Source organism: Rattus norvegicus, chromosome X (assembly GCF_036323735.1).
Source record: "Rattus norvegicus strain BN/NHsdMcwi chromosome X, GRCr8, whole genome shotgun sequence".
NCBI lineage: Eukaryota > Metazoa > Chordata > Mammalia > Rodentia > Muridae > Rattus > Rattus norvegicus.
The window spans coordinates 68,225,430-68,248,350 of NC_086039.1; the positions used below are offsets into that span (position 1 = coordinate 68,225,430).

At 47.7% G+C, this 22,921-nt stretch overlaps 1 protein-coding gene and 1 pseudogene across 4 annotated transcripts in view; both read left to right on the plus strand.

Moving 5' to 3' along the window:
- Window positions 1-10,818, plus strand: part of Stard8 (StAR-related lipid transfer domain containing 8) — a 116,972-nt gene extending 106,154 nt beyond the window's left edge. For 3 of the 4 annotated variants that reach the window (XM_039099691.2, XM_006257074.5, XM_039099690.2), the window contains 11 exons: window positions 657-720; window positions 1,814-3,204; window positions 3,789-3,962; window positions 4,548-4,707; window positions 5,154-5,352; window positions 5,744-5,954; window positions 6,192-6,306; window positions 7,331-7,555; window positions 8,468-8,685; window positions 8,793-8,969; window positions 9,130-10,818. In XM_039099691.2, the coding sequence (XP_038955619.1) occupies window positions 664-720; window positions 1,814-3,204; window positions 3,789-3,962; window positions 4,548-4,707; window positions 5,154-5,352; window positions 5,744-5,954; window positions 6,192-6,306; window positions 7,331-7,555; window positions 8,468-8,685; window positions 8,793-8,969; window positions 9,130-9,247 (3,045 nt within the window). In that variant the 5' untranslated portion in view covers window positions 657-663 and the 3' untranslated portion in view covers window positions 9,248-10,818. The remainder of the gene's footprint in view (window positions 1-656; window positions 721-1,813; window positions 3,205-3,788; window positions 3,963-4,547; window positions 4,708-5,153; window positions 5,353-5,743; window positions 5,955-6,191; window positions 6,307-7,330; window positions 7,556-8,467; window positions 8,686-8,792; window positions 8,970-9,129) is intronic. The other variant, NM_001107849.4, reaches the window with a different exon arrangement.
- Window positions 9,755-13,122, plus strand: Emc7-ps1 (ER membrane protein complex subunit 7, pseudogene 1; annotated as a pseudogene).
- The last annotated feature ends 9,799 nt before the right edge of the window (window positions 13,123-22,921 follow it).

Below are 22,921 nucleotides of genomic sequence, written 5' to 3' on the forward strand. Positions count from 1 at the left end.
TTCCCAGGGCTAAACCACAATTTCTCCTTGAATCTATTAAAGTTGCCTCAGTGGCTAGCCTCTGTCTTCTGTTCCTCCTTCCTAAAAGAGCTTTCCTCTCCATAGCCACCAGGATCACCTTTTGAAAACCCCGGGTAGGCACTCTCTCCTGTTTAAAATCTGCCACTGCCTCTATGCAAAAATACAAAGCCATTGGCATGCCACATTTGCCACCCTTCCTTTGACCTCTCTTAACTTTGATCACACACTCTCCTGCTACTTTCTTTCTTGACTGACTGTGACCTTCCTTCTTTCCCTTGTCACAGGCTCCCACAGAAGTCTGGAATAGCTATTCCTGCTTCTTTTATCCTCAGCACCCTACCTTTGCTTTCCCAGAAGCCTTCTTAGACTGTACCCCATCTCTTCCTGAGAGTTCTGGGTCTTACCCTCGGTGTGTCTGTTGTCCCTTCTGCATGCTCTGTTCTTGATATCTGTATCTCAGTACCCAGAAGACAGAGGCTCTAACCTTCCCAGCATCATACTTAAGACATCATGGACATTAATCTTGACCACTTGACCATGGGAAATGGTGGATGGCGTCTTGCAGGTGTCTTGGTAGGCTATCTCAGGCTCTGGGGAATTGGGGACCTTGGGTGAACACGGACTTTGTGTTGCAGGAGGCTGATGACCCTGAACAATTGTGCTTCGATGAAGCTCGAGGTTCATTTTCGATGCAAGCAGGTGAATTCTGGCAAGGGGTGAGGTCTGCGGTCTCACGGTACCTGGCACAATGCTGGGACATGCACTTGTGAACAAGCTCTAGCATGGGGGTAGAGATGCACGGACCTCCTGTACTGCAGGTCCTATGAGATCACTTAGGCTTTTGGTGAGCCTGTGAAAGCAAGTACCCCGGCTCAGGCCTGACTCTGCTCTCTACTCAAGCCTCTCCCTGTTGTTTATGTTAATAACTGGATCTAGTGATGGCCTTCCTCAGAGAAACCCATTTGCCTTCACTACTTGGCTTGTCATAGCTAAAATTCCTTGAACAGGAGAAGGGATGGGGCAATGTGGCACAAAGGTCATTGGCTTGATGGGATTACAAGTCAAAATCACCATAGCCTTACCTCAAAAAGATCTTATTCCCTAGGCCCCTCGCCGCACTTTTCCCATCACTAAAATGAGTCAGGAGACTAGATTGATAGCTAACTAAGGCCTTCTTATAAGGCCTCTTTGTATACAGCCTCAAAAGTAAGCCTTATGGGCTCATTGTTTCTGGGGGACAAGTTGTTGGTCTCCCCTGGAGCTTTTCCTACCAGAGGCCTGCAGTCAGGTAGGGTAGCCAAACTGACAAAGCACTTGTCTTGGGGCACTTCTGTCACTGACAACCAAAGTGCCCGTTGGGAAACTTCAACTCCTGTCTGGATGTTTCCTCACCTTGCCAAGGAGAAGATGAATTAGAAAATCTAAAACCATCTCCAGCTCTTAGATACCACCATTTTAATGTAAAGTTATCGGGAATAAGCATTTAATAATCTCTTTCATTGACATAACCATGACAATAAATGATGTTGGGCAGATATCTTCTGATTTGAGTCACATTCCCTATCTGTGAAGCGGGGACAGTAGATTAATTAGACAGGTGATTGTTAGTGTACATGTAGGTTCTGTCTGTGACTCCTAGTGAGAGCCTATTTTCCATTCTTATTCCATGTCCTCTACCCAAAAGCAAAGCTCCTCACCCCGCCCTACCCCAAAGCACTTGGCAGCAGAGTAGGGCACAAGCAGGTACTTGTCTGTTGGCCTTCTGTGACCCCTCCCTATGATGCCTCCCCAGGATGACGACTCAGAAGAGGAGGAGCAATGCACCATCAGCAGCCACTGGGCCTTTGAGCAGGAAAGCAAGTGTGGGTCTCTCACGGGCTCTTCTGCCCTGCTGGCCCCACCAAGCCCTAGCCTCCCGGGGACCTCAAGCTGTGAAAGTGTCCTCACCGAGCTTAGCGCTGCCTCTCTGCCAGCCATCTCCGTGAGCCTTTCGCCAGAGTCAGCAGACCTGCCCTTGTTAGGTCATGTCCCCAGCCCAAGTAACCAGCCCTTCCTTAGTCCCACCCAGGGCCAGGAGGGTTCCCAAGACAAAGTGAAGAAGCATTATTCCAGAAGCTTCCTCAAGCACCTCGAATCTCTGAGGAGGAAGGAAAAGGGTGACAGCCGGCAAACAGAACCTGAGCAACGCTTAGCCACCTCAGAAAAGGCCACTAAAGCCTCATCTTTCCGCACTTGCCGTGGCCTCCTCTCAGTTGGATTTCACAGGGCCAAGAACAGGGTCACCACTTCACCCAGGGTCAGAGATGGTGAGACTCAGAAAACCTGGGAGGCTTGGCCTGTAGCCACATTCCGGCATCCTCAGCCTAATCGCAGGCATGACTGCCTGGTGCATGTGCCTAGGGACCATAAGCCAGGCACATTCCCTCGTTCTCTGTCCATTGAAAGCCTTTGTCCAGATGATAGTCGTCACCTGGCAGATTGGCAGCCAAATAGGTGCTGGGGCTATGAAGGGCGCCGGGGCTCCTGTGGTTCTACCGGCAGCCATGCCAGCACTTACGACAACTTGCCTGAGCTGTACCCAGCTGAGCCTATACAGGCTGAGGCTGAAGATGAAGATGAGGAGGGTGAAGGCAGCTATGCCCATCTAGATGACATCCTAGAGCATGTGTGGGGGCTACAGCAACGGGTAGAGCTGTGGTCTCAGGCCATGTACCCAGACTTGAGGCCTGGAGATAAGGAGGAGGAAGAGGAGGAGGAAGAGGAAGCTACTTCATCAGTGGAAATAGCCACAGCTGAGGTGGAAGGCCAGGATGAAGCTCTAGCCCAGGCAGAGTCCCAAGTCCACAGAGGTTTCCCAACTGAAGTCAAGGAGGAAGTCCCACTGATAGTCCTGGATCAGGCCCCGACTGTGGTTGAACCATTGGTACAGGCTGAGGCTCCAGCCCAGGCCCAGCATCCTGAGCAAGACGCAAATTCAGCCGCAGAGCCTATTTCTGCCTCCAGCCTGTCCGTGGAGGAAGGGCATTCCATTTCTGACACAGCGGTATCCTCCAGTGAACTTGACAGTAGTGGCAACTCCGTGAATGAGGCAGATGTTGCAGACGCCCTGGCGGGACCTAACGCATCAGTACCCCGTGAACGGCGTGACTCGGGTGTCGGGGCCTCACTTACCAGACCATGCAGGTAAGAGTTTGGAGTAGGGGTGAGGGTGGGGTCCCTTCTAAGTCTCTGCCTTTTCTCTCATCTGCTTTCCTAGCCACAAAGCCCAAGGGAAAGTCCTTGGGGGCCAGGAGATCATTTCCAGGCAGCCAGTCCCAAGAGAAAAGGAGACCGAGTTCAAGAATCTGGAGTTCTGAGTACAAGCTCTAACTCTGGTGTGGCCTTGAGAAAGTGGTGCCTTTTCTGGACTTGGTTTCCTCATCTTAACAGCAAGGGTGTTAGACGTGGCCTCTGCTTCTCAACTTGGATGAGTTTCTTGGCACGGTAGCCTTAGAACGGGTTGAGACTGGCACTGCTTTTTGGGTCTAAATGGGTCTGAACTTGGTGCCACTCTCCATGGGAGCTTCTTGAACCCTGGGTGACCCAAAGGCTGAACCAAGCGTTTGCCATCCCAAAGCACCATACTAGTACTTAATGCGTTCCCACTTCCCTCTACTCCCTTTCTGGACAAGGATAGGGGTGGTGATAAAAAGGGACCAGAAGGACATAGTCTTCTCTAAGGCCTAGCAAACCTGTGTCTCCGGTGCTCTCTGTCCCTCTCCCTTCAGGAAACTTCGTTGGCACAGCTTCCAGAATTCCCACCGACCTAGTCTCAACTCAGAGTCACTGGAGATCAACAGGCAGTTTGCAGGCCAGATCAACTTGCTTCACAAGGGCTCTCTGCTGCGGCTCACTGGCTTCATGGAAAAGTACACTGTGCCCCACAAACAAGCCTGGGTATGGTGAGTGTCTCTTGAGCTATGCAGGACAAGAGCTATGGACTCTCCTAGATTCTATGCCCTCAGAGCACAGCCCAGAGGCAGAACAGGCAGGCAGGCAGAACCCACAGGCCAGTGACATGGTACTGTTCCAGAAGGCTGGGGTGGTGTGTGTTAGGATAGATGTGTTCTGGAAATCCCCAGGTCCTCCAGCTGTCCTTTCTCCTTCCCGTCCTCTCTGCTACCATCAGTGAGATTGTCCTAAAGTACACTCTGGTTGTCGTGTGTTGAGTAAATAAACATCCTTGTGGCTTCCCGTTGTCCAGATTCCTTTCTGTCATGATCCTCTCATGTTCTGAGGTAGCCCCATCCTTCTGGCCCTTTACTTATTCACTCTCAAGCAGTGTCATCTGACAACCTGTGGGACTAGTTGCCCTTCTCTCTGTGCCTTCATTCATGCTGTCCTTCCTGCCTGAAGGGCCTTTGCCTTATTTCTCCTGTGGGACAACAGCGCTCTATCCTGTAGTGGTCTGCTGAGTTACCACCTCCTCTCTGTAGGCCTCTCTGACTGAGTTCTCTCTTCCTGATTTCTTGTTAACCACCAAACAGGTCAATGCCCAAGTTTATGAAAAGAAACAAAACCCCAGACTACCGGGGACACCATGTATTTGGAGTGCCACCCCTCATTCATGTCCAGCGTACAGGCCAACCCTTGCCCCAGAGCATTCAGCAAGCTATGCGCTACCTACGAAGCCAGTGCCTAGACCAGGTGAGTCCTCCTCAGAGAGCCTATGTGGAAAGGGTGCTGGGAGGTGAGGAAGGCCCAAGGCTGACTGCACTCCCCTTTCTCTTGGGTTTGGCTACTCACCAGAAACCTTTCCTTTCCTTGCAAGGCTCAGCCAGGTTGATGCCAAAGTTCCTTTCCTTTCTTTATGGCTGGAGCCTTTTGCCCGCTTTGGGGACAGCTTCTTTCTGTCCCGGGGTATGTACACTTCCTAGTCTCAGAGACTGCCTTAGCCTAAGGCCATCTGTTCATCCTCGTCTCCATGACAGCCATCTTTCTCTTTGGAAGCAGGCTGTAAACCACCTTCCCTCTGGACTTGCTGAGCCCATCAGGAAGTCTGGTAGGCTTCCTGTCTCCAAAGTAGCCTATGCTCTGGACACCCCAGTCCTGGGCTCACAGTTTCCCTTCTCTTCTTTCCCTCAATGGATTAGGTGGGCATCTTTCGCAAGTCTGGGGTCAAGTCCAGGATTCAGAGCCTACGCCAAATGAATGAGACATCCCCTGACAACGTCTGCTATGAGGGCCAGTCGGCCTACGATGTGGCTGATTTACTGAAGCAGTATTTCCGAGACCTGCCTGAGCCCATTTTTACCAGCAAGCTCACCACCACTTTCCTACAAATCTACCAGCGTAAGTCACCAGGACCCTTCCTTAGTAACCTTCCCTACACAGCCTGCCTGATCCTGAGGGCTTGTGGAAAATGAACCTGGTAGCTGGCTGCATGGGCTCATGGGAACTTTTACTTTCTGGATTTGAAAAGGCACTTGGAGAGGGGCCATATCCTACTACTCCCTCAAACCTAGTTTTGGTCTAATAGGCTGAGACCCCGAGGGAAGGGCTTTCCCAAATGTTGTCCTGAGTATTAGAGCAGTGCTAGATCTAGCCACCAGCAACATCGCAGAGCCCATGTGAGCCATTCCTTTGGAGACTCTCAAGCCTTCTGCATTCTGGAAAACAGGAAGCTTGCTGCTGGTGCTTCTGGGAAAATAAAGAAGGCCCTTGTGCTTTTCTTGTCCTGCAGTCCTCCCCAAAGAACAGTGGTTGGCAGCGGCACAAGCTGCCACCTTGCTGCTCCCTGACGAGAACCGAGAAGTGCTACAGACCCTGCTCTATTTCCTAAGTGACATTGCCTCTGCTGAGGAAAACCAGATGACAGCTGGCAACCTGGCAGTGTGCCTGGCACCCTCTATCTTCCACCTCAATGTCTCCAAGAAGGACAGCCCCTCACCCAGGTGAACTTGAGAGTGCATGCCAGGGCCAGTCCAGGATTGGCTCTTTTTGGTCTTGGGGAATTCTTGCCCTCACCTGGAGGGGTTTTAGCCTTAGCTACTGTGGAGCAGGCCTTTCTTAAAAGATACTAGATGATTTTATGGTCAGGAGGGGCAAGCTGACTTCCCAAGAACTAAGAGGCAGCTGTCCCCATTTTGTTTTATGCCTTAGTGCCATCTTCTTCTGTCCCTATCTCCTAGGATCAAGAGCAAACGAAGCCTGGTTGGCCGGCCAGGCCCCAGGGACTTGAGTGAGAACATGGCTGCCACACAAGGTCTATCACACATGATCAGTGACTGCAAGAAACTTTTCCAGGTAAGTCAGGAAAGGCTGTGGTACCTGACTATCAGAATTATCAGGCCTCACCTTTGGACTCTGTATCGGGGTCCCTAGAGCAGTGGTTCTCAACCTGTGGGTTTTGACCCCTCTAGCAAATTTCTGTCTCCAAAAATATTGACACTACAATTATGAAGTATCAACAGAAATAATGTTATGGTTAGGGGGGTCACCACAACATGAGGAACTGGATTAAAGGGTCACAGCATAAGAAAGGTTGAGAACCACTGCCCTAAATGAACAGAACAGAGAGAGTGAAGAGATGCGTGTACAGGAATTTATTAGAATGGCTTTAAAGGCTGTGGTCTGACTAGTCCAACAACGGTTGTCTCCCAATAGAAAGGCCAAGAATCTGGTAGTTGTTCAGTCCATGAGGCTGGTCTTTGATCTATGTTGAATCCCAAAATAGGTTCTGAGACCAGTGAAGGAAGGAATGCCTTCGCAGCAGGAGAGAGAACCTTGCCAGCACGAGTGAGGTAGCAGGAGAAAAGCAAAGAGCTTCTTTTTACCGTGTCTTTTCATGTGGGTTGCCACCAGAAGGTGTGGGCCACACTTAGGGTGGGTCTTCTGACCTCAAATGGCCCAGATTTAGGGTAGGTCTTCCCACCTCAAAGGATCCAATAAAGAGAATCCTCCACAAGTGTGCCCAGCTGCTTGGTTTTTAGTTGATTCCAGTTTTAGTCAAGTTGACAACCAAGATTGGCCATCCCAGACTCCGAGTCAGGCAAAGAGCCCAGCTTGACACGTAACTCCTCAGACTCTAACTTGTGAACCTTCTCCCTCAGTCTCTTATCTGCCTCATTGCGGTGCAGTAGCCATGCGTCTCCATTTACTCTTTTTTATTTGGATAATTTATGTATTTACATTTCAAATGTTATCCCCTTTCCTGGTTCCCCCTTCTCCCATCCCCCCATCTCCATTTACTCTTACACTGACATTTGTGGGGTACCCTGCTCCCCATAGCACCCACTCAGTGTGTGTATGTGTGTGTGCGCCCTCCCAGGTACCCCAGGATATGGTGGTGCAACTATGTGGTTCATACAGTGCAGCTGAGCTCACCCCTCCTGGGCCAGCCCTGGCTGAGCTAAGGCAAGCACAGGCTGCTGGGGTGAGTCTGAGCCTTTACATGGAGGAGAGTGTGCAGGAGTTGCTCCGGGATGCTGCAGAACGCTTCAAGGGATGGACCAATGTGCCGGGGCCCCAGCACACAGAGCTGGCTTGCAGGAAGGTGAGCACCGCACTCTTCATTTTGTTGTAGGCTGTGAGAGAGAGCACTAGGCCTGTAGAGTTGCTCTGTCAGCCTTACTGGGCCCCTGCTTGGTACTTGTGGGCCTAACAGTCAGCTGAACGAGTGTCTCAAGGAGTCAGGAACCATACGAGGCCAGTGCATCTTTCTGGGGCCACCTTCCTGAGTTCTCTTCCACTGCTCTACTTCAGACTCACTGCCACCATGACATAGTTCACTGAAATGTCTGAGTCTCCTCTGGTCCTGGGCAGGCAGCGCCCCTTGCAGTAACCCCTCTGTGTTTCTGTTTCTGTCGTCCTGCTTCTTAGACTGATATGCATCCAACTACGAACCACTCCCAGGCCACATTCAGATGCTACATTATATAGTGTTCTCTATCCAGTGCCTTCAGTCCTCGCTAGGGAGGAAGGTGTCTCCTAAGACTGCCCCTCTCTTAGTAGCCTTGCTGTTTCTGGGATGTCCATCTCGAGTGACATTTTAAGCCAGACATTTCCTGTATAATGGACCATGACTAAACTTCCCCCATGGGATGAAGGAGCTGGCAAAGAACCTGGCACAGGCAAAATTCATTGATGGCAAATCCATTCAGGACAGTCACCTCCTTGTCTTCCCCCATCCAGAAATAGCACGTGTTCTGCCCACATTGTCCATAGGCCCTGTAGGCATCTGAGTGTGTGGGATTCATCTTTGCTCTGTGCTCTAGAGCAGGCTGAGAAAGGCATATAGGAAAGACAGAGAAGGATGGGTGCCTGCCAGTTTGTCTGGGTCTGGGTCTTGTCAGCAAGGGAGACCAGTAGCCACAGGAAGGGAGCTCCAGGCCCTGCAGTCTGAAGACTGCCATGAATTTGGCGTGGTCTCACGTTGATAGTCTGTCCCTACCCATTTGGCCTGTAGGCACCAGATGGGCACCCTCTTCGGATGTGGAAGGCATCCACAGAAGTGGCTGCCCCTCCAGCTGTGGTGCTGCATCGTGTCCTTCGGGAGCGGGCCCTGTGGGATGAGGACCTACTGCGGGCCCAGGTGCTGGAAGCCCTGATGCCAGGTGTGGAACTGTACCACTATGTCACTGACAGCATGGCACCCCATCCTTGCCGTGACTTTGTGGTGCTCAGGTAAGGCATTCCTGTTACCATCCTGGTGAGCTTCAGGGGACCAGAAAGGTGGGGCAAGAGTGAGCAGCAGGGATCTGAACATGGGCTCTTACCTCTTCATGTTCCAGGATGTGGCGCTCAGACCTGCCTCGTGGTGGGTGCCTCCTTGTCTCTCAGTCCCTGGATCCTGAGCAACCCGTGCCAGAGTCTGGAGTACGCGCCCTCATGCTCACTTCCCAGTACCTCATGGAACCCTGTGGCCTGGGCCGCTCTCGCCTCACTCATATTTGCCGCGCTGACCTCAGGTATCAGGCTTGGGATGCCTGCCTCACTTCCTTGGCCCTGAGCCCATCTACCCTATGAGAGCCTCTACCCTATCTCAGTGATACCCAGTGTGGGAAATATTTCCTTTCTCTCATGGGTGGAAGGCTAATTTCTCATATCTGCCTACCTCTTCCTCCCCAGGGGCCGTTCTCCTGACTGGTACAACAAAGTCTTTGGGCACTTGTGTGCCATGGAAGTGGCAAAGATCCGAGACTCCTTCCCAACACTTCAGGCAGCTGGCCCTGAAACAAAGCTATGAGTCTTGGGCTGACACTGCCCAGGCACCTGCCACCAAAGAAATGAGTGGGAATAAGAACTGAGACGCCTTTAGGGACACAGCCAGGCCTAAGTGGCCCAGCTGCCTATCCTCTTGCATTTTAATGCTACTCTGCACATACACCAGAGAAGAGAGCGTAGGTGTCCTGCCTCCACCCACCCTCATCCCCACACTACCTTCTGACCTCACAAGCGAAGAGAATCTTGTTAGTGGCAAGAAGATCGTTGCTGTCCACCTGACCAAGAAGATGCTACTGCATCTGGAGGCCCAGCAGGGGAAGAAGGTGGAGAGCACTGTGCAGCCTGGGCTCTCTTCTGTCATACCAAGAAGCCAGGCCATGAGTTTTGGTGCTAGGGTTCTTTTGAGTTTGAATATGGGGTCTGATCCTGCCTTTGGGGTCAACATGGACCCTGAATACAGGTCTGGAACACCAGCTGGGGTAAGCACAGGGAAACACCAACCACCACAATCCATTTTATTTATGTAAACATGATGCTTTATGAAGAAGCCTCCGAGTGGCCCTATGAGCCCTTAGTAGGTAACATGACGAACTGGGATACCTTGAGATATGAGGCAAGCCCCAAGACACCAATGAACCATTCTCCCCTACTTTGACCCACACTTCCTCTATTACTCCCCAGAGTTGTTGGCAACCTTTGGCCACTCATGGCCATAGAGACAAATGAGTTAGCTTATTCCCATGACACAGGCCAGGCCAAAGCTGACAGTGGCAGCAAGATATACAAATGTATCCTCATGCATTTTGCCCATGGTGGTGATCTATAAGAACAGTTCTTTCGATCTGAGAGTAGCTGCTTTTCCAGAGGTCCTGAGTTCAATTCCCAGCAACCACACAGTGCTGCAGAACCATCTGTAATGAGATCTGATGCCCCCTTCTGGTGTGTATGTAGACAGCTACACAGTGTCTTCATATACATCATAAATAAATAATTCTTTTTTAAAAAAGTAAAACCAAGTGTCCTAAAACAAAGCAAACAAACAAGCAAAACAGAGAGAGAGAGAGAGAGAGAGAGAGAGAGAGAGAGAGAGAGAGAGAGAGAGAGAGAAACCAAAAGAACAGTCCATTCCTAGAGTAGACACCCTGGAAAAACACAAGGAAGGGCCTCCTTTAGCCATTCTGGGCTTGATACCAGCCTGATCTATTCCATCTACTGGTTATGTTTGTTCAGATAGAAACCAAACAGCCATTCAGAGGCCAAGTGGTGCTTTCTTTGTCTTTGGCTGATTTAACTGGATTTCGATGGGTTGCAGCTATCATTGTAATGTTAATCCTGTTTTCTCCATACCTATAAATACTGTACAGCCAAAATATATATGTGTATATGTATATATATACATATGTATATACCTATACATATACACACATATCTGCATGCACACACAGCTACTCCCTCTTGAGTACATTATACTCTCTGGATGGGAGCAGGGTCTGGAGGGCCTGGACTAACACACTTCTGTTCTAATGAGAAAGGAGAGGTGAAGGGCAGGCCACAGAATTTCCCTCTGCAGAATAAAGCATGACTGGAGATGCACACTGGCTCTGTAAGTTTTTTTTGTCTGAGACGATGGGCTGGGGGCTTCACATTCATAGGTCACAGGTTGTGAGTGTTTACCTTACCTTCTGCTGACTCCCAACATATGGTGTCAGGACTTGGGGTGACACCATAGGCAAAAGCAAAGACCTCTTGTCTTGGGAAGGTGATTGCGAAGGCAGGCAGAATTTGGAGACACCAAGGCTCCGACAAAAATTTCAATCTCCATTCCATGACTAGGCTCAGGTCCTGGATTTGAGCATCAGCTTTCATTCAGGAGTCCATACCAGCGGGAAGGAAGGGTGTGCCTGGCTTAGCTCTCTTTCCTTCCACTCCTACACAGCCCAGGCAAAGCAAAAGTAGTAGGGGTGCAGGCCTCGGGTTCAGGGGTCCTGTGCCACCCACGCAACACTTAAAAGAAGGCTGGGTGCAAAGCCTTGGGGTGTCTAAGCCAGGTTCTATTTGACCTCCCCAAAGGAAAGCCCTTTACCAGCTTGCTGTGGCCGTACAATTTTTAAGCTCTAGGCCACCGGCCTGACCATTCAAAACTCTGTGCTTTTGGACGTTCTGTGAGGACTTCCATTCTATTGCTGCTCTCAGGGAACGTCTGAAACTCAGCGGTGTCCCCAGGGCTGCTGCCGAGGGCCCATGAGGTAGTAGGATTGGCCTGGGAGAACATTGCAAGGTTAAGGGGCATGTGGATGTTTCAGGGGTGGGACTTCGGGGCTGGATCTCCATGTACTTAGTGCTGGGAGATGGTGAGGAGCACGTTGGTTTCCTTAAGATAGATGGGAGTTTTGTAGTTCATGGTTTCTCACCAGGCTCTTATGTAGTAGAAGTTATTTTTCCAGCTTACAAGTTTGATCCTGCCCAAGTTGATATCACTTAAATAGAAAAAAAAATGAGGGCAAGATATGCGAATTACATCAAAAGAGCAAAAGTGGTCGGACTACCCTGTCCTTTCCAAATGAAATCTTCAGGTCCCCCTTCTCACATTATTTGAATAGAGTTGTAGAACCGGACAGACTATCTGACAAACCTGATAGTTATGATGATGGTTTTTCCATTATTGAAATTTGTGCTTCTGCCAAAATGTTCCTGACATGAGACAGGAGACAGAATCACGAATGAATATGGTGAATTCCAACATGAATTGCCTGATTCCGAGTTCATGAAAATACTCTTCAAAAGTTTGGCAAGTTTTGCAACAGCAATGGTGGTAACAGCAGCAGCAGCAGTGAAACAGGCAAAGTGGGGCAAGCAAAAGAGGTAGTCAGGACCACAGCTGCCATCTCACTGTGGGGCATTCAAGTCTTGATGTAAGACACTGTGAAGCCACCGTGGTAAACTAAGAATCCTGAAAGTTGATCTTATACAACTGTTATCCATATTAACTGTTGAACACATGTTTTGTACATGCTACACAAGGAAACACACCTTTTAATCCTCTGTCTATATGAGGTCAATACTGATGTCACTGAAAAATGACACTAGTAAATTATATGAAGGACTAGTCTGACTTGTATATATTAAAAGAACTGTCAATCCAAGAAAAACAAAATAAAGCAAAACTAAAGTAAACAAAACCTGCTAAGCCCCAGAGCACAGGTCAAAAGAAAATATAATCATACCACTTAGATTTCTGAGCAATGCATGTATAGTCGTTTTTGCAAGAATCACTGAGTATGCTTAGGAAAGTCAATCAGACCTATGACGTCACTTGGGGACAGAATCAGATAAGATTAATCAGTATGCGGCTTATTCCTTGGCTGACTGCTTCTTAAATGGCACACCAGTGTGCAGCCTTTGGAATCCTGTAAATATCTGCATTCACCCAGGAGTACTATTAGCCTGTGTGCAAAAGTCCTGCTGCTGGCCACAGCTGAGCTTCATCAGAGCACCAGTAGGGGCCTATGAATCATGCTCTGTCACATGCCTGACTCCAAGAGTGTTCAGCTGGGAATCCTTCAACAGAAATCACAACCAGCCACAGCCAAAACAGACTGGGGTCGCCATCAAGTCACCTCTATCACAACCTTCCTTTGTCCTTCTCTTCTACTTGCTGGTGTCTATCTTTGGCTTTTTATCATCAGTGTGGTACAGGACTTTGGAACGGAGCCCAATGGGCAGAAAACTACCTAGCCTCTGACTTTGGAGGACATGAGAGAGTAGCTTTGGACTAGCAGGGAGCATAAGAAGGGGTGGGCTTCCAGGATACAAGTGTCTTATCTATCGATAAGACAGATAAGAAGGATGACGCAGGCTGCTGGAAAAATCAACAATCTGCCAGCATTCTCTATGGGGCCTTTGATGCCCTGAGCTGGCTGTCAGGGTAGGGGGAGCCAGGCAGTTTTATCAAGATAGCATAGGGTGGAGAGCGAGGCTGGCAGCTCAGGCTGCAGTTCCACATCGGAACCCCTCCCTCTATGGTGTGAGGCCTCCTTCATAGGTAGTCATGGGTCAAGTAGCCCAGCAGGGTACAGCAGCATAGCCAGTCTGCCTCATACCCACCTCTGTGCTGCGTGTAACCCTCGAGAGATACACCTCACATTTCCTAAGCACCAACACCTCCTGTACGGCTTGTGACCCCATGGAGCTCTGAGCCCGAGACCTTGCATTTCTGGTAAGCTCTCTGGTGGTGCCAGGCTGCTGGTTCTCATGGTCTCATTCAATGCCCTCAGATCTATGAGTCGGGGAGGCTAGTGTGAATGACACATGTCCTCAATCAACAGACTCCAAAGTAGATGGCTGACCTCCCTCTGAGGCTCACACACTGCCTCTGTGGTCCAGGAAGTGGGAGTGGGAGTTGCATTTACTCAAATTTATTGCCTTACTCTAGCATCTTCCCTACCTAACTCTCAGAGCCCCGAGTCTCTCCTCTGTACATGGAAAGGACACCAGCACATGCAGAGGTTGGAGGAGTCAACTGCGGGCCCAACACCAGCCTGTTCTGTCCTTTGCTGGGGATTTGTCTTGATGACACTGCCTGTCTCCTCCTTTCCTACACTGCTTAGGTTGTGAACTGAACCTTGGAGGGAAGGACGCTAGAAGAGGAGGAAGGGGCACGTGGTCTGGTACCTCAGTGCTACCCCAAACTGTAACACTCCTTCATTCACCCACTGTTCAGGGAGCCTCCATGCTCTGGCCTTCCTTGGTAGCCACGTTCCTAATGGGGGTCATCCCCTTCGAGGAAAACTGTGTGAGTCTTCAATTAAATCCCTACAGGACTCTAGTGGGTAGCATGGGGGAGCACAGGCTGGCAAGGGACCAGGCTGCTGCTGGTGAGTGCATTGGGTGCCACAGAGGGGACAAAGTTATTCCCTTCCCACCTCCCATGCCCAGATGGAGATGACCACAGCTTTCAGGTTTCTCTGGGAATCTAGACTTCCAGTTACTGATGTGAAATCTACTTAGCATTGAGTAGTTCAATTAATTAGGTAGGAAGTGTAAGTTTAGCACAACAGGTTAGTCAGTCATGCGAGCAGGTTTGCACACAGGCTTGCAAGCCCACCAAGTTGCATTTACTCTAGAGTGCAGGCTGGGCAGCCCGTGCCTCTTGGGCACGGGCCTGCCCGGTGTCAGTAGCCACTCAGTGTTGCCCAGAGTTCACAGCACTACTGGTGCTGGCACTGGCTCTGTGCTTGGCTGCCCAACAAGCAGCTGTGCATATGCACTATGGGAAGAGGTCCAAGTGGGTGTCACAGGCACTACGCAGACACTGATGGGAAGCCACCACCTCAAAAAGGAGGACATGCTTTCTGGGCTGTGCCTGCAGCTGCCCCTAGGGACAGAAGCTGAGGAACAAGCTGGACCAAGCAAGCCTGTGAGTACTGGCCTGTTGGGTGGCAGGGAAGCTGCAACCTGGAGCCATCCTCGGTATAGTCCACAAGAGGGCACTGCTACTCCATAGGGAATGGGGCCATGGGGTTAGGAAGCTACTGCAAGTAAAGCCCACCCAAGCTCCTGCCTCACAGGCTGTTCAAGGGTTCTCCGGTTTCATAGGTGTTTCCCTTCCAAGGGTGATCCTGACCTTGTTCCCTTCCTGGCCCCTCAGTTCTCCCCAAGCCCTTGAAATAAAGAAACCTTTTGTCATGGAGGGGCAGTGATTGTTCCAAAAATATTTACTGAGTGTCTAATATGTGATAGCCCCTGTTGTTACACCAGGCATAGGCCAGGGACCCGTGTCAGCAAGAACCCCTGTACTTGCTGAACATGCATTCTAGATGAGGAACAAATATAGTAAGTCATCTAATTAGTGAGTGTGTTTGAAAGTGACCAATGCTTTGCAAACAGCAAGACATGAGAGAGGCAGGTAGCAAAGACTAATATTGCTTCCACTGATTTATCCATATATATATATATATATATACATGTATATGTATATATATATATCCATGCATCATCCATCCATCATCCATGCATCCATCCATCCACTCAACCCCTCAATCATCCACATGTCCATCCACCTACCCACACACTTGACTGTCCATCTAATCACCCATCTATCCTATACACGAATCTGCCCATCTCTCCATGTATCTCTTTACCTACTGATCCACCTCTTTCCAGAGATCAAGGGGAGCGAGGGGAAGAGGTCTGTGAGGTCAATAGGGTCCCTGTTGAGATGAGTCCTCAAGGGTATGGGTCCAGTCCTGCTTGCTCTTCTTCCATAGCTTCTCCTTGCCCCAGCCTCTGTTCTCCATGTCTGTGACCTTCACCTCATTCTATGTCTTCTTTTCTTCTTGATTTGGGAGAGATTCCCTCTTCTGCCCATGTACATCTGCACCCCTTCCACTGAACCTGTTTGATGCACAGAGTTGTCTCAGGCATTTCTGCCCCCTAAACCATCACTTTCTCCATGTTCTGTCAACTGACCACCAAAGACCTGTCAGGTCCCCATAGGGCATCCCTTCCCGCCCACCGTATCTGCCTTTTTCATTTTCATCTCCTCACTTCCCATGGTGTAGGCAACCTCTGCACAGATGGAGTAGGACCTGACTTGAGTTCAGAAGACCCTGTATTTGACAATTTTTCATGTATGGGGCTCTGAGCAAATTAACCTTTGTACTAGATTTCGCCAGGATTTAAACAAGGCTTGCAGTTTACATCTATTACTTTACAATCTATGTTTCTTATTATATAATGGTATCAATGTCCAGATGTAACAATATTTTAGGGCCTTCTGAAGGTTTACCCATCTGATCATATTGAACTCAAACCTTTCTCCATCTTGAAGTCATCACTGAGGCTTCTAGAAAGCTTTGACTCTTGGTTTCTACAAATGACTCTATTTTCATATTTCACCAGGCATCTATCTTGTTTATACCTTGCTGCCCCCTACCCCCACAAACTGATGGTTCTTGAGATAGTCACCATGTCATGTGTGACTTTTGAGAAGAACAAACATCTCAGTCCAGATAGAGCACTCACGACAGACCAAAGAATCAATTCCCTGTGTAGTTTAGTCAGCGTGAAGTTATTGGGTTACTTATAAGAGTATGGATGACTTGTACTCAAAAGCTGCTGTGTTCTCAAAAATTTCATCCAACAATCACCAGTGCTCCAGAAGCTATACCCCTGGAGCCTCCTAAGACTTCACAGAGAGCTTTGGTCAGGGTAGCCCTGCGAATTTTGAAATTTTGGGGACTTCCTGAGACCAGCGTGGCTTGTTTTACTAACTAAACCTTGTATGTTCCATCTATTTTCCAAGTCTTAAGAAACCACTTAATTTTCAATGCTGGGGAAAACACTACAGCACATATGGCCACTGTGATGGTTTGAATATGCTTGGCCCATGGGAAGTGGCACTATTAGGAGGTGTGACATTTTTGGAGGACGCACATCACTGTGGGGGTGGGCTTCAAGGCTCTGTCCAGTACAGAAGAAACAGTCTTCTGAATACCTTTGGAACAAGATGGAGAATTATCAGTTCCTTCTCCAGTGCTACACCTGCCTGGATGCTGTCATGCTTTCTGCCATGATGATAATGAACTGAACCTGTGAAACTATAAGCCAGACCCAATTAAATATTTGCCTTAATAAGAGTTGCCTTGGTCATGGTGTCTCTTCACAGCAGTGGAAACCCTAACTAAGACAACCACTGTTCTTATTAGCCTGGGGACATCTGGAATCAGGTGCTGTTAGTGTTCCACTCTGAGCCTTCGGTCATGTTGATTGCAGTGAAGCAAGAAGCCCACAAGCGGCATTTGGAGCCACTTTTGAGATGTGTTTCAACTCCACTTCTGCTACTCCTAACCAAGTGGAACTTGTCTAAAGCACATTTTTCCGAGAAGCTTGGTTCTCTCATCTCTAAATGGGCAGAAGAGTGCCTGAATTTTATGGTGTCAGCAAGACTCCATGAAACGCACAGGCACCTAACAGGTTGCCCAGTATAATCCTGGCATAAAGTATGCGTTTAATCTGTTTACTGGGCTGCATCATTCAATGTAAGATCTTGTGTTATAAAGTCTCAGCCATGTGTGACACAGCCTCCTTTCCCCCTTCATAGGGTCCACACACTTCAAGTCTCAGACAACCTTCCTTGGTTATCTCATCCCTGATCTCTCTCTCTCTTTTTTTTTTTTTTTTTTGGTTCTTTTTTTCGGAGCTGGGGACTGAACCCAGGGCCTTGCGCTTCCTAGGCAAGCGCTCTACCACTGAGCTAAATCCCCAACCCCTTTGATCTCTTATTACTTTAATATCATGCCCTGTCTTGGTCTATGAGCATTAAGGATAGACATAGTGGAGTGCTATCTTATATGGGAGTGATCAGCACAAGGTCTGGTGTAGAGAACCCTGTTGCAGCTCAGGGAGACTAAGGTAGGTTTCATGCATTTAGACTCAGGAGAGGCAGAGAACTGTTACAGAACAGGAGCTAGGGGCTGGAGTCTGGAAGCAGAAACCATGGCTGAACCAAACCTAGGGACTGTTGGTGAGGGTGGTATCCACTCTTCTGTTGCATATGAATAAATGCTCGCTGCGTACTGCTGTATACCAGGCACCCTGCCATGATCTTTCCTGTTAGGAATGCCCTGTCAACCCCAAAGTTCACTTGTGAAGTGCTGGTCCTCTCTTGCCAATGGGTATCTAAAAGTATGGCAGCAGAGAACTAGGATACCACGGCCCCCAGCAAGCCTGCTTTCTTTCATGGCAGGACAGTGCAAAGGGTGAGAAATCTCTGACCTCCAACACAAGATTCCAGAACTCGAGGAAGGGGTGGGAGGAGGTGGGAGCAAGTGAACCAAACTGGTCCATGAGAGATGTTGAACAGTAAGGAACTGCATTTAAATGATGGTGCCAGGAGGTAGCTGGCTGAAGGAAATAGAGACAGCAGAGTCAGGATGGAGCTGTTACATGCTCTGCTCCACAGAGGCTGCCCTTCTCAGGCCACCCAAACAAGCTTTCTGGAGATGACCTTTTCCACCTTGTCCCTTGAATTCAAGCTTTCATCCAGAAGGGCCCTAACGTGGCCTGGAGTTGCTGCAACCCCTCAATAACAGGCAGAGAGTAATGGGCTTGGGACTGATGCCCAGTCCAGCAGTTCTCAGGCCCTGGATTATTTTACGTTCGTGGGCCTTTTCATTCATCAGTAATATTACCATTGCATTTTATAACTGCATTGATACAAAGTCGTTATCCACTCTATTCATCATTCTGTATCGATTATTAGTACATAAAATTATCCTGATGTTCAAAGAAATTAATACTACAGCATTTTTTTTTGTACTGGACTGGATTCAGTGGTTACTTTGCCCAGCAAGGCCAACCCAGAGGCTATAAAAGAGTAAGACATAGCTACTCAGGGAACAGAAGTACTTACATCTAGACAGCTGCACATCTCTCTCTCCATACTCAGAAGACAGCAAGCATGTGGGCTCTCTCAGCATTCCTCGAGTTCCTCTCTAGAGTATGGAATCTCCATTTCTCCCTTCAAAGTCTTAAGCAGACCCCACTCTGTTTGGGTTCCAAGATTAGACAAGAGCAGGCATGCTCAGAGTATGCTTCTTATCTCTCAACTCTAGTCCAGAGTCTGTGAGAGCAGATATCTGTCAGGGCTTCACTGGCTCCAGTGATCTCTGGCAATCTTCTCACTGTCAGATGACAGTAATTTATGAACCTGAGTGAGAAGGGGTGAAGCAAGGCATGAAGAAGCTTGAGAGAGAAACCTATGGCTCCCAGACTTCTCCCTTCTGAGGAGTCATGGAAGAGTTGTAGCCAACTTGAGGCTGGCCTTCTTCCAATCACCTCCAGGACCAGGGGACATCTGAATAAGTGATGGTTTCAGGCTGTCCATGGTCTGGGACACATTGTCCAGGTCAGTGAAGAAAAAAGCAGCAGTATAAGCAAGTACAGGAAATGGCTATGTCCTGGTCTGTGACAGCTTTATGAGAAGGAGAAGCAGGGGTGATGGCAGAGTGTGAGATAGAAGTCAGGACAGTGGGGTGTTCACAAGGAATACATGTTTTAGGGCTCAGTGAAAGAGGGAGCCATCTCAGGAATGGAAAAAGGAAAACCACACAAAAACCACTCTCCAGAATGGGTAGCACAACATCCCCACCTGTTTTGTTGTTAGACAACTGCAAACCCTTTTAATCCTCATCTTAGAATCAGGCTCAAGAGACAATGGGAAAACAAAGATCACCCTTTACACTTAGTTAGATTCAGTTAGTAGTGAAGCTGTATTTGAACAAATATTGTCTGGGTGACTTCCAAGTATTGGGTAAGTTGGAAATCAGTCAGCAACACAGTAGCAGGAGGATAGAGGGTGTGTGAAACAGAAGTGCCTCTTCTCCTGTGTTTGCTCATCTTGTGGCTCAGAGCAATCTCTGCACTACCTGTTAAATCCACCTGACTTGTCCCCCAAAGGTGGGTATCATCAGAGCAACTAACATTTAGTGCCTATAGTATGCCAACCATTGCCTGCACATTTTACAAACTTATGATGCTAGGTACTGTGCTGAGAACCTAATCTGCATTGACCCATCTACTTAAAAATATATAGCAGCTCTGTTACCTCGCTTTGTAGATGAGAAAAACCGAAACCCAGAGAGGTGAAGAAGCCCTCCTTAGGTCATTCACAGTGGTAGCAAATGAGGAAGCCCACATTCGATGATTGGTCTGATAAACTTCAACGCCCAAAAGAAAGGGTGGGGTTGTGCAGAATGGTGAGCTTTAGAAACAGGGATGGTGGGGATGTACAGCAGATAATGGGGTATGGTTATAAGAATACCAATAATGATCCAAGCATGGTAGATAGGCCAGGGAGTAGGCATGCTTAGAGGGTAGCAGAAATTTACCCGAAAGAGCTGGCATAGAGGAGGTGTTACTTCAAGGGAACACACACACACACACACACACACACACACACACACACACACACACACAGAGAGAGAGAGAGAGAGAGAGAGAGAGAGAGAGAGAGAGAGAGAGCTAGAAGAGTGAGATAAACCGCAAAGCACAGAATCATCTTTGTGGAGATGAGAGAGAACCAAAACAAAACAAAAATTCTACCTGGTGACCTTGAGGAGCCAGGTATCCGAACAGCACAGTGGAGACACAGCGAGAAAGACAGAACCTGGGCAGAACTGCCTGCTCAGAAGGAGACTTTGAGTTTAATTCTTTAGGGCCTAGGCCACAGTTAGCCACTGAAAGCATCATTTGAAGGGGCCCAAGGAAAGATAACATGACTTCATAAAAGAAACAAATACATTTCCAGCAACTATCCGTAATGAAATAGAAAGCTGTGTTAAGAAATTTAGCTCAGTGGCAGGATACTTTCTAGTGTGTACAGGACCCTGGATTTGAGCTCCAGTCCTGAGAAAAAGAAGCAAATGGAAGTCTAGGAATTGTCTCATAGGAACAATTCCAAATGATCATATGAGAGAAGTGCCACAAGTTAAAAAAATATGCAGATAGCCAACTGGATTAAAACAGGGAAGGATGCTTGAATAGAATGTGAATATTAACAAAGGGATTGAAACTATGAAACGAATTATGAAAAATTCTTGAGCTACAGAATAACTGAGGTGAAAAAGTCATACAGAGCTTACAATCAAACTTACAATCAAGCAGAAGAGAGAGAATAGAGAATGTGGAAACAGCTCATTTGAAATCGTCCATAATGAACAGGGTTCTATGGGGTTTGTGGGATAGCATAAAGTGTGCTCTGAGTCACACGATGAGCAAAGACAGGAGAAGAAGCACTTCTGTCACACACACACACCCGCCATCCTCTATTTATTGTGTTTTTGACTGATTTCCAATCTACCCAATACTTGGAAGTCACCCAGACAATATTTGTTCAAATACAGCTTCACTGTTAACTGTAATAAGTAAGTATAAAGGGTGATCTTTGTTTTCCCGTTGTCTCCTGAGTCTGATTCTAAGATGAGGATTAAAAGGGTCTGCACCTCATAGAAATTCAAGAAAGAAAAAGGAGGCAGAAAAATTATGTAAACAAGTAATACTCAAAACTTGCCAAATTTGCATAGTGAAATAGGCTCCCAGATTCATGAAGTCAAATAGGATGAAACACAGAAGTTTGCATTTAGATACATTAAGATCAAATTATCTTTTTGTAGATTCTTAAAACTTATTATTTGGCAATTTCATGCAGGTATGCCATACATTCTATTCATGCTCTCCTGTCCCTCTTCCATTCCTGCCAGTCCTTAACAAATGCCCCTACCACTTCCCCGTCCCTTTCATTTTGTTTTCAAAATTCAAAGACAAATAAAGAAGTTGCAAGCAGGGAGACAAGACTGACTAATCACGTGCCAAGGAGCCTGGCTAAGTCTATATGTTAAGATTTCTTGGCAGAAACCTTGCAGGGGGGAAAGGATCAGGATGATAAAGAATACTGAAGAAAAAAACAAAAAACAAACAAAAACAAAAACAAAAATACAAAACACCAACCCCAAAGCTCTGGAGCCAGCAAAACTGTTCCTTCACAGTAAGTGGGTGATAAGGATGTTCCCCCATCAGCAAAGATTACGGGAGATTGTCTGCTCTGGGTCGGATTACAAGATGCGCTAAAGTGAGTCCTTGAAGTTAAAAGAAGTTGCCAAACAGCCAAATGAAAGTGTTTAGAATTGTCAAACTGCGTAGAGATGGACACAGAGACAAGCACAGCACCCTGTGGGGTGGTAATGGTGTAAGCCATCCATCAGTTCAGGATGAAAGCAATAAAACAAGATGAAACAAAGAAAACTAGTAAGAAATACACAACTATACACACGCACTAAGGAGTACACGATACAAAGGATATAAATTCTAATATCAATAATAAAAGAATGCAATAGAAGGGGGAAAGACTAGGGGAGAACTATAACACGGAAAACAGTAACAGTCAATGCTAACTCTTTTCCTATAGTCACTGTCTTAAGTGTAAATGCATCGAACTCCCTAATCAACCAATTTGGAATTACTTAATTGATGAAACAAGTCAATACCTAACTATAGGCTACTTACAAGGAACTCATTTTAGATTTAAGGATGCATATAGTCTGACAGTCAATTATGGTGTAAATTAATTTCATGAACATGGTAAGCAATAAGGGTGGGTACACTTTAAGTGAAAAATGGTTAAGTAAAAATGGCCGCAAGAGACAAAGGACACGATATGATGATAAAAGAGCCCAAGCACAGATGATAATTGTTTTCATTGAACATCAAGGCATTGAAATATAGGAAGCAAACTTGGACAGACTTGGGAGAGGAACAGGAGGAAATAAGAGTAGATTCCAACAGCCACTTTGAGAAAAAAAAAAAAACAGCAGTACGAGAACCTTGCCCTACAATACTATAGAGTAAGTGAATTTAAGAAACACTCAGAGCTCCTTGCTCAGTGCTCAGTGAGAGAATGTTCGTTCCCCTCTAGTAAACATGGACCGCTGACCATATGATAGATTACATGGTAGGTCACAAGATAACCTGTTAGCATATTGAACTAGTGATACCAGATTGCTTCTACTTTTTCTCCTCCTCCTCTTCTTCCTCCTCTTTCTCCTCCTCCTCCTCCCCTTTCTCCTCCTCCTCTTCCCCCTCTTTCTCCTCCTCCTCCTCTTTCTCCTCCTCTTCCTCCTCCTCTTCCTCCTCTTTCTCC